Source organism: Heloderma suspectum, chromosome 2, assembly GCF_057233095.1.
Source record: "Heloderma suspectum isolate Gila_16-S chromosome 2, 16-S_ref, whole genome shotgun sequence".
Taxonomy (NCBI): Eukaryota; Metazoa; Chordata; class Lepidosauria; order Squamata; family Helodermatidae; genus Heloderma; species Heloderma suspectum.
The window spans coordinates 202,026,849-202,042,140 of record NC_139459.1 but is presented as its reverse complement, the minus strand read 5'-3'; the positions used below and the strand labels follow the sequence as shown (position 1 = coordinate 202,042,140).

Genomic DNA, 15,292 nt, shown 5'->3' with positions numbered 1-15,292 from the left:
ATGGATCTTGGCCTGATCCAGAATGGCTCTTACGTTTTGTTCTGCTAACCTAGGACAGCCTGGTTTAGGGCAGTGACAATTCTAGATCAGATTAACATTTTCCAGATTCTAGCCTGTGCTGTGTTGAGTCAACCTCAAGCACTTGGGTATGCTAGGTAAAATACTGAAATGGCCCCACCAAATCCTGGGTTAGCTGCAGATCCATAATCTCTACAGTTCCTATTCCAGGATGTTATTTAGAACAACCTTTTCAAGTAACCTGCAGATTTCTACCACTAGTATGTCACCGAATAGCAGTTGCTAGGAAGCAACAGTAAGAGAGGGATATCCTGTTCTCCTTTGTAGAGACATCTGGTTGGTCACTGTGGAAAATAGGTGGCTGGACTAGATAGATCATGTATCTAATCTTGCAGGGCTCTTATGTTTGTATATTTTAGGATTCTTAATACGCCCAAAGATAAGATGGACAGGAGGCTTATGTTCCAGGGGTCCCTGAAAAAGGGACCCTACTCAAATAGGTTGACAAATTGTTAAGAGCAATTGTAAATTAAATCATGGTTAAAAGCAATCTGCAAGCTGACACACATAACTTGTAAGCTATTTCTAAGCACACTAACTTGAATTATGTAATTAAGGCTGTGGTCATCAATACACATTGCAGATTGAAAGCAATGCACTGAAATGATTGGGATGTACCTCAAATTAAAAGTCTTTCGAATCACAATGTGGGATGAAAAAATAATGTCTTTGAAAAATCAAAAGAACACTTCTTCTGCTGCAGAAATAAACTTTTATTTTCCAACATCTTCACAGCTGCATTAAATAAGAATGTTCCCATGGGTCCCCCATTGGGGAAAGGCTGGGGCTCAGTGCTAGAGCATGTGTTTTACATGCTGAAAGTCCCAGGTTCAATCCCTAGCATCTCTAGACAGGCCTGGAAAACACGCCTCTCTGAAACCCTGGAGAGCCACTGCCAGTCACTGTAGCTCAGGGGTGGGCAGAAGGTAGATCTCCAGATGTGTTGGATTTCAACTCCCAGAAGCCCCTGCCACCATAACCAATGGTTAGGAATGCTAGTAGTTGAAGTCTAAAACATCTAGAGAGCTACTTTCTGCCCACCCCTGTACACCAGCCTCCCCCAACCTGCTGCCCTCCAGATGTTTTGGACTACGACCCCTACAACCCCTTATCATTGGCTATGCTGGCTGGGAGTTGAAGTCTAAAACACCTGAAGAGCACCAGGTTGTGGCAGGGGACTGTAAACAATACTGAGCTCAATGGACCAATGGTTTGAGTCGGTATAAGGCAGTTTCCTATGTTCTTAGTCCCCCAGTTTATGCCTGCCTTATTAACTCATTCCTGGCTGTGCTGTCTGAATAAGAACGAGAAAAGAGAGGTATCAGGGAAAAAAGCAGGATGGAGGAAGGCCCGCAGATAAACTTGCAGCAGATAAAGAAGGGAGCAGACATAGGTGGAAACAAATACAAGAGACACCAAATTTAGAGCTTTTATTAAAAACTACTAGGAAAAAAAATAGATCACCCTTTCTCCAAGATAACAGAACAAATGCATTTGTATTACAATCTCTAGTGTCCTATAGTTTTGGAATAAGATCAGAGCAAGGATAGGATAAAAGGAACCAGCACATAGTGAAAGCATTATAAACTTTCCCCCATGGAATCTATTTTAAAGGTATTTAATCTTAAGAATTACCCATTCCTTCCCCATACTAGCTTCTGCAGGTGTCCTCAGCCTGCTTAGAGCACACTTTACTATATCTAGAAGGTGTTATCGATCCAGGAGTCATGTTATCTGGAGAGATAACAAGCTGATTCCAGGCACAAGCCGGTTTGTTTACTTTTCTTCCAGGAGGCTGCATGTAACTGGGTTTGTTGTTAGCTCAGGCTAGAAAACTTGATGTTCTCAAGCCTTTGCATAATAGGTAGGAAAGTCTCACCTGCTAAATTTGTGCATGTCCAACTATTGTTAAAGGCATAGGAGCTGGGCTAGAAAGAGGCTGCAAACCAGCTACAGCAACCCATATGCATCAATGCAGCTTGACACAACTAAGTGCAGCCAGTTGTGTGCGACCACTGGCTCTCCTACCACCAAGTGTTTTGTATGTGCAAGTACTCCTTAACGTTTGCTACCAGAAGTTGGTGGCAACGAACCCTTTGAGATCAAGAGATTTATGCTTCCCTATGTGACATGCTCTCTCAAAAACTACCAGTCCCAGAGTTCCTTGGGCATAGCCAGGAGGGAGGACAGCTGGTAGGAAGGACAAGTGCCATAATAATCAGGGACAGTGATCTCAAGTACAGTGGGAGTCAGTGCTGCTGGTAGGATTTACACCCTCCACACACACACACCACCACCACACTGCCATGTCTGGTGGCTATAAATACAAATCAGGAAGCCAGAAATGTACAGAGGTTAAACTAAAGGAGCTAAAAGACACCAATCAATTCTCCAGTTTTTAAAAAGAAGCAAGGCCTTTCTGCAGTCTTGCTCAGGCAACGCACAAACAATACATGTGGCCTAAAAATATGACAGTGAAATGTGCACAGCCTTATGTATGCGGGAGGGAGGTCATGTTTCAAGTTTCTACTGGGCTCCAAGGAAGGATGCTTGGGCCCTGTTTGAATCATGCTGTAGTTCCAAACCAACCTGGGTGTCAAACTCTCAGCTGTCCAAACACTGGAAGACTTATTCCCACTTGTTGCTGTTGTCATTAACAAGATATAGACTTTAGTCATGGAAAAGAATGCTGGAGCCATGCAGTTCTAGCCACTCTATGGGAGCGTAAACAGTTCTATATCCCCCACTCTTATGCAATGCTCTAGTATTGTTGGGAGGGGGGAAGGGAAATCCCACCTAGCTGTAGCATTTCTGTGCAGTCTCATACAGGCCATTGTGCAGCTTTAGAGAGGGTGGGAAAAAGGGTGAGATGAAAACATTTCCCACCACGGCCAGCAGAGAGAAACAACAAATGAAGAAAAGCTGAAACAGGGATACAAAAGTCTTTTATAGTACGCTGAAAGCTTTTCCCCACCCCTTTAAACTGGATTCTCAAAACTTGGCAAGTGCTGTAAGGAAACAGCATATAAGCGAGCAGGACAGAGTTTCTGATCTGGAATCAGGTAATTTCCCCAAGCTCTCTACATTGTCCCCACACTTATCATTTTAGATATTTGCAGGCAGCAACGCTTTCCTTCCCAAAGCCTTCCTTGTTCCGAAATCCCACTGCGAGAATTGACACAAAAGTGCTGCAATGCCAACATTCCAGTGAATGGCAAGCAAACTCACAATCCACTCTGGGAAATTTGAAGGATATACATTCATTAATTTAAAAAAAGACATACTGAAGTGGATGGTAGCAAGAAGGGATTGAGAAGTCATAAAATACTCAAGGTGTCAGAGAGAACCATCCCTGAAGAAAGTGCTATCCTCTTCTTCTATCTGGTTACCCCAAGCATGTCTTCTGAGCAAGGATGGGGAGCGGCGAACAGGTCAGGTACCAACAATAAGAAAGGTGAGAAAGCAAATCTTCACACACATTGGCCCAAGAAAGACCAACAGATGCAGATCACAAAGGTGACTCAGCAAAGTTTGCAGGGCACACCCCGCATCCAAACCAAAGGAGAGGTGCTAGAGATTCTTGGGGTTTCCCCAAATGATGGAGCAGATAGAAGAGGTAGTAAAAGGGTCTTCATGCAACTAGAAGCAACTTGTCAGGCTCATCATCTGGATTTAAGAGGGGAGAACCTACAGTGGGAAAAACACCACCTATTCAGGTTCTCCTGCAAAACTTTTATAGGCACAACCGCCTTGCCCTGGATTGAATTTAAAGTAGTTCAGCACTCAAAGGCCCATTGGAAGGGTATGTGAGGCAATGAAGAGGGCAACATGCCCCAAAGCTATGGGGGAAACAATAATTAAATGTTTAGATCCCTTCACTCTATGTCCACCAAATCAATACAGACAAAGACACATTGCTTAAAAGAAAACCTGTCCAGCCAGGAAGCAGTGTAGATACCTTTGACTACTGGAAAGATTTTTGGTGCCAGTTCCAAGGCACCAGTCCCTAATTCCCACAGAAGGTGTATTTGCCTTCTGGAGCTAGCTGAGTGATATCAAGATGCGCATCCTTTCCGCTGAGCCCTCTTCTTGGAAGAAAAGAAAAGGGAGGAAATTGCTACAATCAGAAGCTCAACAGTGAGTGAGGAGGAACACAGAGAAGTCACCAGACTGTGCTCAGAATCCCAATCCTTCTTCTTGGCCTCTTCAGGGCAACACAGACAGATGTCCCTGCAGAAGGTGCAGAGCAGCCAAGATCCATGACCCTTTGTTTCCATCAGGCAACAAGGCATGATCAAGCCCCTTTCTCCTCACCCACATGGACATGCACCTGATGCCAAGCATTGTTGAGCACTCCCAAAATGTTCCAGATGGGTCTCACTGTGTCTGGCTGCTGGTTGTAACTGGTGTCCACAGCCTTGCATACAATGTTCAGCTCTTTGGTGCCAGTGGGCACAGAAGCATCTAATTGCCACAGCTTCCATGCCCAAGCTTGGCCAGGCATCTCTTCTTCCCCAGTTAGCGTGGCCACATGCCAACTCTTCCCGCCATCCAGCGAAACATCCACACGGATGACCCTTTGCCCGCCTCCACTCCAGGCATAGCCTTTCACCGTAAGCTCCCCAGGGGTGATGGAGCTATCAGGGCCTGGCTCAGTGATGGCTGACTGGAGGGGCAATTCTTGGATGGCAGGAGCCTTGGAAAAGTCCACCGTCTCCCAAGTCACAGAGGGGGAGAATCCCTTATAATCCTTCTGCTGCCAGTGACTTTGGCTTTCTTCGGGGCCCACAGTGATCCAACCCAGCCATTTGACATTACGAGCACCAACTATGCCTGGCGCAACTACTCGGAGGGGGAACCCGTGGTCTCGGGGCAGCTCCTCACCATTCATTTCATAGGCCAGGAGGACGTCCCCTTCAGGACTCATGGCTTTCTTAAATGGGATGGAGGCCCCATAAGTTGTGCCACTCTGATCCTTGTCCAGCCCCTCAAAGCAGACATGCCCCTCATACCCTGGTTTGTAGCCAGCTTGCATCAGAACATCCCGGAGCCGGGCACCGCCCCAGCAAGCATTACTAATAGCCCCAATGTCCCAGCCGAGCCGGTTGGTATTCTGGATGGCGTTCATCTCAGCACGACGATTGCCAGCGCATTGCAGGGTGGCGGTCACTTCATGCTTGCGATAATTTTTCTTCAGGTCCTGCAGAGACAGAGACAGAGTCTGTCCACGGGGACCCTGTATATGCAGGCGATAGGCTGCTGGGTCCACAATCGGCACAGGAAGATGGTTGCGTTTGAAGAAGAGCTGGTTGGGAGTCAGGTAATGTTCACCGAGCAGCTCTGGAGGGGGTTCTGCGTTGAAGGGCTTCAAGGTGTTGACTCGAAGGGCAGGGTGCCGGGGGGGATCATCTGCATAAGGATCTCCGGGGACTGGTTGGGGAGGCTCCTCTGGGCTCAATTCCCCCACTTTGTATCCCCGAAGGATCTCCTGCACATGTTCCTGGCTGTGCATGGCGTAGAGGGCCCAAAAGGGTTCCAGAGCACCCCCTGCCGCCAGGAGAATCTTGCTTTTGCCGCCAGGATGCAGCTCTAAGAAATCTGTGACATCAAACACATCACTGCCGTAGGTCACCCACACCCGATTAGCCTCGTTGTTGTGGCGAGCCACCTCCTGCCTGGTAAACACAGGAAATGGGGGGCTGGGCGTGGATTCTGGGGTCCCAACCTTGGCTGCCTGGAGGGAGACAGAGGGAAAAGCTGTCAAGAAAGCAGCAGCAGCGGGACCCTTCTGCCCAAATCAATAGCCCCCACTTTCTTACTTAAGCAGCCTATAAAACTAAAACAAAAATTTAGAAGGTCTTGTTTCAGGAAGGGTCCCAAGCGCTTCTGCCCACAATGGCCCCAAATCTCCATGTTCCACTCTTCTTTTGGTCCCATCCCCCCACACCCCTGCCCCCAGCTACCACACTCACCTGCCAACGGTGATCTCCATAAGCCAAAATGGTGCTTATACCCAGGCCAGCCCCTACTGCTACCATAAGCCTACGCTGTGTGCCTCTGGCGTTGTTCCACGTGCCATGGGAGTGGAAGGGTGCCCAGGCTGAGTGGACAGGAGGGTAGGTCCTCCAGGCCATGGCTCTCAACCTGCAACAAAGGCAGCAAAAGGCAGCATCTTAAGGAGATGTCAAGACTATGTGCACCGGGCAAACATGTCAAACCGTTATGACTCCCAACAGAGCAACACTGGGGAGTCACATACAAGATGATGTGATGTCCGCCATCTTAGGTGTTGTTGTTTTTTAAAGGGTCAGACAAATTCATGATCTACAGACAGCAATTAGTTACAACAGCAAAATAGAACCTGTGCATTTAGAGGCAATGCCCCTCTGAGTATCTGACGATGGGGACAAACAACATGGGAGCATCTGGGTGGCCACTCTTGGAAACTGGATGCTAAACCAGCTAGACCTTTGGTAAGGTCCAGCAGGGCAGAACATAAAAACACAGAATTCTCAACACTTCACAAGGCTATTTATCCTCACAGTTCTTCGTGGAAAGTGATGACAGCTCAACTGTTTTCAAACTAGTTCAACAGATCTAGTGTAGATGTGCCTTTAACTGACTCTAGAGGACACGTGTTCTACAAGGAGCAGGAAAGGACAAAAAAGAGACAAACAGGTTAGGGAGAAACAGGCTAAGAGAAGCCAGTAAGAGGAGTCCCTGTGTCCTTTGAAACATGCTGTGTCATAACCTGCAGACTTAAAAGACTCTGTGATGTAACACAGGAAAGCAGACTGGGAACAGAACACAGGCCTCATGCTGCAGCAATACCCAGGGGGCGAGGGCAGAAGAAGGAAGCTGCCATGGCAACATAGTGGGTCTCTAAGAGCTGTTTTCTAGTCTCCAAACAACATAATGTAAGGAATCCCTACTTTACCTTCAAAGTACCCTTGCCAGTCAGACAATATTCCCCATTTCACACACAGGACAAGAGCGTGAGCAAGCAACCTAGGTAATTTTTACCAACCTAGGTAATTATTTGCAGAAAAATAAATGTTGTTTGTTCTGCTCCGGAGCTCACATTCTAACTCCTTGGGATTTTGTTGTTGTTGTTGTGCTAAAGAGTTTGTGTGCATGCAGTCACAACATGGAGCAATTCTGAAGCTCTCTTAAGAAGATCAACTGACATTTTAAAATAAAGCAACTTTCTGGAACTCATGGTTTATAAAAACCAGGTTCACCACTTCTCCTAAGGGCTCAAAACTGGAGGGCAATTCCCATGGGACAGAACATCAGCATGCCACACAACTACCTGATCCTCTTCACTGTCTTCAGCTACTACCTTTACCAAAACTGCAACAGGCATGAAATTCTTGTTGCTTTCTCCTTTCCCCTAACTGCCTAGCAATTCCAAATTCTGGAAACATGCACGCTTTCTGCAACTGGAGTAAATCGTACAAAATAAGCAAGATTATGAGATATGTAAATGCCAGTCTTAGTTTTGATTGCACACTTTTTTGCTGGCACATCACTGAATCTGGACTACAGCATCAGATTCCAGACACCAACAGCGCAGATGCCGTGAGTTCCACTCAGCTCAACTGGCGACTAATCATTAACTCCTACCTCCACTCAAAGTGAGAGAGGAAATCAATAAAAGGATCTCCCCACCTAGATTGCACCCTTAGCCTGGGATCCTAGAGGCAGAAGCCGCATCGAAAGGGAAGGGATACACTTGGAGATAAGTTTAGAGTCCACATAGAACTGGGCAAGGAGCCAAGACAAATACTCTGAAAAGACTCTTTAAGAAAGTTCAGTGAAAGTCTCTCTGCTTTCTTTTGGTCTCCTTTTTACTAGGACATTGGAACAATACCATCAGTTGGAACTGAGGGGCGCTGGTAGGTCGGGCTGGGTGGGGGATGAAATTATTTGAGTGTGGACTGTAGAACTGAGCCAGAGGAGTAAGAGTAGCAGGAAGGCTATAGGCTGAGATGAACTCTAAGAAAAGTGCTGTGTTCTTTAAAAAATACTAGCTTAGTCCTGACTTAAGAACTCTGTGTAACTCACAAGCTTGATACCGTAACAACATCAACAAGCCTAGCTGCCTTTCTTTGGGACTAACAATGAAACAACTACGGAAAAACAAATTCACTATCTAAAATGTAAACAACTTGAAGGAGAAAGATCAGCAGCGGCCCCTCATTTTATTCATTCATGAAAGAACTTCTTGCATGTTGCAGGTAGCCTTAGTATATCAATATTTTCTCTTATGCCTTCTCATCTTTATTTATAGAAGAGACCAATGTAGCCATCCCCAATCTGGTGCCTGCCAGATGTGTTGGACTACAACTCTCATCAGCCCCAACCAGCATGGCCAATAGTCAGGGATCATGGGAGCTGTAGTCCAAAACATCCAGAGGGTACCAGGTTGGGGAAGGCTGGCCAACACAATTCAAAAACTTGCCATCCTAACTTACTGATATAGTGACTGTTCCGATAAAAAAGGTATTATCAGAGGTGCTTTTATGCACTTACTTCCACAATTTTGGGCCCTACCCATTTACCAAAGCACTCCAGGCAGAAGGTTTTTGGGTCCCCCTTGATCAGGATTTTGAGAGGTGGGAATTCTGAGCTTAGATAGCAGGTTGAAGATCAAGATTTCCTTCCATTGCAAAACACACATTTGAAGCCGACAAGTCGCATTTTCCATACCAGTATGTTCTCTGAAGGGTGTGGACGCCACTCCTGCTAGGTCGAGACAGCAGCATCTTCCCCAAACCTACATACAATGGAGAGAGTCAAAGACGGTTTGCAACCAACAGTGCTAGAGCTGCCCATAAGAGGAACCCCTGGGAAGTACGCTCTCTGGGACTGTCACATTCAAGTCCAGAGGCTGACCTCACTGCCAGGCAAATATAGGCAGCTATCTAAGACAGCACTGTACCTCATCTTACTAAGTTTTCAAGCAGTCATTTACAGAAGACAGACAGATGTAGTAAGGAACAAAGAAATTCAGATTCATCTGGAAAGGTGCCTACTTTGAAAGACAATTTGCGAGACTAGTTGTGACCATTTTAATTTCCACCAATGGTGCCAAGATGTCTAGCGTGGCTACTTCATAAATACCTAACTCCCATGTTTGTCTGGCAAAAATTCAGCACCTGAATTAAAAGAGATACTTAACTGGAATTCAGTTCCATTACAGTTATAGTTACAATCAGAGAATAGGGAAGGGAGACCCCACTCCAAGAGCACCTGCTGTAGGACAAAACGAGAGCACCGCTTGCTCCAGGAGATGGAAAGCTGGTTAGTGACAACCTGAACACGCATCGCCCTCAGCAGCTGTTAAAGAGACAGACAGATCTCTAGGTTATGCTCCAGCAATCCTACTCATTCCAGCTCTGCAACTTGGGTCACTACCATTCTCGTTGTATAGATGGAAAATATTTTAGAGACAGAGAGCAACTTGGCCAAAACGATCCAATGAGCCCATGTTGAGAGCCGAGGTCCAAATCTAACTTTCTAGCCACTGCATTTTACTGAAATGTCTGGTTGGTGAAGTAGGGATAGAATATACAGTGGCTCATAATGAAACCTATCCCCTAGGATCAGATGCAGAGAAAGTTTCCTGAAGCAGTTGAAAGCCTTACAGTGCAATCCTAGGCATGTCTACTCAGAAGTAAATCCCCTTGAGTTCACTTACTCCCAATTAAATGTGTGTAACATTGCAGTATTAGTAGCTGTGACGAGCACACATAAATCCAGACGAGACGGAGGTACTGTTAGTGGGTGGTTCGTCTGTCAGCTAAGGGACGTTCACCTGTTCTGGAGGGGGTTGCACTCCCCCTAAAGGATCAGGTTCATAGTCTGGGGGTGTTTTTGGATCCAGCTTTGTTACTAGAGGCACAGGTGGACTGGGTAGCATGGAGCACCTTTTGTCAGCTTAGGCTGATATACCAACTACATCCTTATCTGGACAGAGATAGCCTAGCTAGTTATCCATGCTCTGATAACCTCTTGCTTGGATTACTGCAATGCATTGTATGTGGGGCTGCCTTTGAAAATGGTCTGGAAACTTACTGGCTATGTTCCCAAGCAACTAGTGTACACAGGCATACTGCCTCTGGTACTGGAGGTAGTATATAGCCATCAGGGCTGATAGCCATTAATAAGTCTTATCCCCCATGAATTTGTCCAATCCCTTTTTAAGACCATCCAAATTGGTGGCTATCTCATGGACATGAATTCCATAGTTTAACTATGTGCTGTGTGAAGACATCCTTCCTTTTATCTGTCCTGAATCTCCCACCAATCAACGTCATGGGATGACCCTGGGTTCTAGTATTATGAGAGAAGGAGAAAAATGTCTCCCTATTCACTCTCTTCACATCATGCATAATGTTGTACACCTCTATCATGTAATTGTATTTTAAATCTTTGCACTATGACTAGGTTATTCTTTTTATTTTTTATTGTTGTTGTTGTTGTTCAGTCGTTCAGTCGTGTCCGACTCTTCGTGACCCCATGGACCATAGCACGCCAGGCCTTCCTGTCCTGCGCTCTCTCCCGGAGCGTGCTCAAGTTCATATTCATTGCATCCGTGATGCTATCTAGCCATCTCATCCTCTGCCGTCCCCTTCTCCTTTTGCCTTCAGTCTTTCCCAGCATCAGGGTCTTTTCCAGGGAGTTTTCTCTTCGCATTAGGTGGCCAAAATATTGGAGCTTCAGCTTCATTATCTGTCCTTCCAATGAGCACTCAGGGTTGATTTCCTTTAGGATGGACTGATTTGACCTCCTTGCAGTCCAGGGCACTCGTAAGAGTCTTCTCCAGCACCACAGTTAGAAAGCATCAATTCTTCGGCGCTCAGCCTTCCTTATAGTCCAGCTCTCACAGCCATACATTACTACTGGGAAAACCATAGCTTTGATTAGACGGACCTTTGTCGGCAAGGTGATGTCTCTGCTTCTTACTATGCTGTCTAGGTTGGCCATAGCTTTCCTCCCAAGGAGCAAGCGTCTTTTAATTTCATGGCTACATTTTTTATACTGTAGTTCTAAACTGTTTACATTTTTATATTGTATTTTATCATCTTGTATTTTATGGCTTTAACTGTTGTGAACCGAGAGAGCTTCAGCTATTGGGTGGTATAGAAATGTAATAAAAAATAATTAATCAGAAGCAAAAGGAGAACGGATTCTTTTTCTCCTTTAGTGCCCTGTGCTACAAAAGTCTGTTTTCACTTGCAAGCTCACTTCCAACATTTTGAGCACTATTGGACCAATTAAAGTTTTGGCTTCCTGTCTACTGTGGTGTTTTTACCCCTCTTTTTAATTTTTATTAACAGAAGCATACATTCCAACCCAATCAGTGTTTACTCAGAAGTCCCACCAAGTTCAATGGGATTTACATTTAATGTATGCACATGATTGCAGCATCATACATCTTGTTGGCTTTTATCTATCAGTTCCTATTTTTCCTCATGTTACTCATCAACATGCTTCCTACTAGAAATTTCTGAAACCTGTTAGGCGTGGGTGCAAAATATGTGGTGCCTGCCGCTTTAAAAGAGGCAGTAATTAGACCACTCCTGAAAAAGCCTAACCTGGACCCAGAGGATGTTAACAATTATAGGCCAGTGGCCAACATCCCCTTCCTGGGCAAGGTGCTTGAGCAGGTGGTTGTAGGACAGCTCCAGGCACTCTTGAATGAAACGGATTATCTAGATCCATTTCAATCGGGCTTCAGGCCTGGTTTTGGAACGGAAACTGTCTTGGTCGCCCTGTGGGATGACCTCTGCCGGGAGAGGGACAGGGGGAGTGCGACCCTGTTGATACTCCTGGACCTCTCAGCGGCTTTCGATACCATCGACCATGGTATCCTTCTGGATAGGTTGTCTGGGTTGGGAGTTGGAGGCACTGCACTACAGTGGTTCCGCTCCTACTTGGATGGCCGATTCCAGAAGGTGGTGCTGGGGGATTATTGCTCTGTGCCACGGCAATTGTGCCATGGGGTTCCACAGGGCTCTATTCTATCCCCCATGCTGTTTAACATCTACATGAAACCGCTGGGGGAGGTTATCCGGAGGTGTGGGCTGAGGTGCCATCAATATGCGGATGACACCCAGCTCTACCTCTCTTTCTCATCAAAACCAGGAGAGGCAGTGGCTGTTCTGAACCAGTGCCTGGGCACGGTAATGGACTGGATGAGGGCCAATAAACTGAAACTCAATCCAGACAAGACGGAGGTACTGTTAGTGGGTGGTTCGTCTGCCCGGCTAGGTGATATTCAACCTGTTCTGGAGGGGGTTGCACTCCCCCTAAAGGATCAGGTTCGTAGTTTGGGGGTGCTCTTGGATCCAGAACTGTCACTTGAGGCACAGGTGAACTCAGTGGCACGGAGCACTTTTTATCAGCTTAGGCTGGTATACCAACTACGCCCTTATCTGGACAGAGATAGCCTAGCTACAGTTATCCATGCTCTGATAACTTCTCGTCTGCATTACTGCTATGCGTTATACGTGGGGCTGCCTTTGAAAACGGTCCGGAAACTTCAGCTGGTCCAAAATAGGGCAGCAAGATTGTTAACAGGGACTGGCCTGCGAGCTCATATTACGCCAGTACTTTTCCAGCTGCACTGGCTGCCGGTCCATTTCCGGGCCCGATTCAAAGTGCTGGTGTTAACATTCAAAGCCCTTAACGGCTTGGGGCCAGGTTACCTGAAGGATCGCCTCCTCCCATATGTGCCTGCCCAGACCTTAAGATCATCATCAGCGGCCCTTCTCCGTGAGCCCCTGCCAAAGAAAGTGAGGCGGGTGGCTACTAGGAGGAGGGCTTTTTCTGTTGTGGCACCCCGGCTCTGGAATGAGCTCCCTAGTGAGGGTCGCCTGGCGCCTACATTGTACTCCTTTCGGCGCCAGGTGAAGACCTTTTTATTTTCCCAGGCATTTTAGCTTTCTAAATTTTTATCTTTGCTGTTTTAAATCTGTATTTTAAACTCCTGTACTGCTGCTAGGTTTTATTGTGGTTGTATTGTTATATTGTGGTTTTAATGTTCTATATATTTTAAATTGTTTTATTGTGTGTTGTTTGGTTTTAGTTTTTGTGAACCGCCCAGAGAGCTTCGGCTATTGGGCGGTATAGAAATGAAATAAATAAATAAATAAATAATAAATAATATAAAGGTTGTGTTCTAGCCATTTAATCCCATCACCGGCAGGAAAATACCTTCGTGATAATTAGATGGCTCCCTACATTCCAGCTAAAAAGGATGACCTTTGTTTCAAGTTCTGGAATGCACATCTCTATAAGCTCTGTGGTTATTTACTTGTTAACTGAACTTGTAAACAACACCTACTTATTAACATGAGAGTGACACTGGGGTGGGGAAGTTTTCAGCACTCAGGCTGGATTGCCACCCAGAAACCCTCCCACAGACCATAGGCCAGGATGTGGCCAGAGCCTAATGGGACTCTTTCTCTCCACTGAGTAAGGAAAAGCTCTTATTAGCTACTGATCAGAGATAAGAGCTTTTGCTGCCTGGAGAGAAGGGAAGAAGCTAGTGGGCCATATGGGGAAACCTTGTGGGAAGAGGCCCCCCTGCCAGAGTAAGAGGTTGCAAATGTCTCTCATTCTGGATTTGTCGGCTTGCCTTGGCAAGATCGTGGTTCACATAAAACAGTCTTTCTCAGCCTACTGCCCTCCGGCTGTTTTGGACTTCAGCCCCACCCATCATGGCCAATGGGCAGGAATATTGGGAGTGGTCATCCAAAACATCTGGAGGACACCAGGTTGAGGAAGTTCCCCTTATACCTACGATCTTTCATTTCATTTTGTTTTGGTTCCGAACCTGTCTTTAACAGCCTGACCCAAGGAAATTCCATAGCTTAAGACGTTTTCCCATCACTTTATTGCTATCCTAGAAGGCTCCGTCTGCTGCAGGTCAGGCGGCTATCAACAAGAAAAATGAGGCCAGTAAAAGCAAAGTTAGCAAGGTGTGGCTAAGGCAAACACCTTTCCCCGCCATAAATCTCCGCAAGAGATAACCTTTACTAGCAATTGCATGGGGGTGGGGAGTCAAACGAGCTCAGAAGTTTGGCGATTTATTATACGTCCACAATATCCAAGAGTTGTGAGACAAAAGAAGACCGGGTAATGCACACACCCGCCGTACATTCCAGGTTTTACAGTGTAATCTTCTACCTGTCTACCCAGAACTAAGTCCCAGTGAGGGCAACCGAGTGTATATCCCAGGGAAGCGTATACTCTTCGAACTGCACTGCAGGCGAACAGTCTCCATACACACGGGGTTGTATCCAATGTTAGGCCCAGTCCGAGTGAACCCACTGAAATGAATGGGACTTTAAGTAACACGAACACTGGATACAACCCACAAATACCTCTTCAGCACGCCCCACGGCAAGCTACACAGACGCATCGGGGGCTCTTCCCTCCGACTGAGGAGCGCGACACCCGCCTGGGACAGGGCGGCCCGGTAGGGGCGGACACACAGCCGGCCACGTAACTGCGAACAAATGGTCAAGCGAGACCAAGAAGACGTGGCGGTCGTTTTGGGGAAGATGCCCGTAAGAGCCATCTTTAATTCCCTTTTTAAGAGCCGTACACGTTCAGCGTGGTCTTGCCAGCCTGTCGAAGCGCGTTTTGATCTGAGGTCACCCTTTCCGATCACAGCAAGCACCCCCCGGGACCCACCCCCACCCCCAGGTTTAGAAAACGCGTGGGCCATAAAAACGGACAGAGCGCAGCAGCCCCCTCCCCTCCCCTCCCCTCCCCTCAGCCCGCACCCGCTTTGCGTCCCTCCCCTTTACTCCTGCGCCCCCGCCCGCCAGCCAGCCAGCCAGCCAGCCACCTTTGCGTCCAGCCAGCCCTTCCACGAAAAGACCCGTCTCCGTGACGCAGCGGCAGCCCAGCTTTCGCCTTTCAGAGAGTGCGGAGGGGGAGCCTCGCTCGCTGGCGCCGGCCGCAAACGGAGAGATGTGCAGGGCCGGGCGTTCCGCGGCGCTCCGACCCGGGGGCGAGAGGGCCCGCGAGCGCCAAGCTCCCTCGCTCGCTGCCTGGCTGCGTTGCTGCAGGGCGCCTTTAAGATGCCACCGGGAGCGCTTGGTGCGCAGGTGCCGCGCCACTGGCTCCGCCCTCGCCCGCTCCAAGCGCGCGTCGGTGGCGCGTCCCGTTGCGCGCTCGCTGTTGTCCTCGGGAA

At 47.3% G+C, this 15,292-nt stretch overlaps 1 protein-coding gene across 3 annotated transcripts; it reads right to left on the bottom strand.

The window, feature by feature from the left end:
• Positions 1 to 671: 671 nt before the first annotated feature.
• On the bottom strand, positions 672 to 15,151 carry SUOX (sulfite oxidase). Of its 3 annotated transcripts, XM_084837374.1 has the most exons (5): positions 14,945 to 15,151; positions 9,334 to 9,420; positions 8,791 to 8,857; positions 6,051 to 6,222; positions 672 to 5,812 (listed from the first exon to the last, which is right to left on the bottom strand). In XM_084837374.1, the coding sequence occupies exons 3-5, from the start codon at positions 8,844 to 8,846 to the stop codon at positions 4,373 to 4,375; spliced, it is 1,668 nt and encodes a 555-aa protein (XP_084693500.1). In that variant the 5' UTR covers positions 8,847 to 8,857; positions 9,334 to 9,420; positions 14,945 to 15,151; the 3' UTR covers positions 672 to 4,372. The 3 variants fall into 3 exon arrangements, with proteins under 3 accessions (XP_084693500.1, XP_084693499.1, XP_084693498.1); XM_084837373.1 differs by lacking the exon at positions 9,334 to 9,420; XM_084837372.1 differs by lacking the exon at positions 9,334 to 9,420 and having other exon boundaries at positions 4,371 to 5,812; positions 8,643 to 8,857.
• Positions 15,152 to 15,292: the final 141 nt, after the last annotated feature.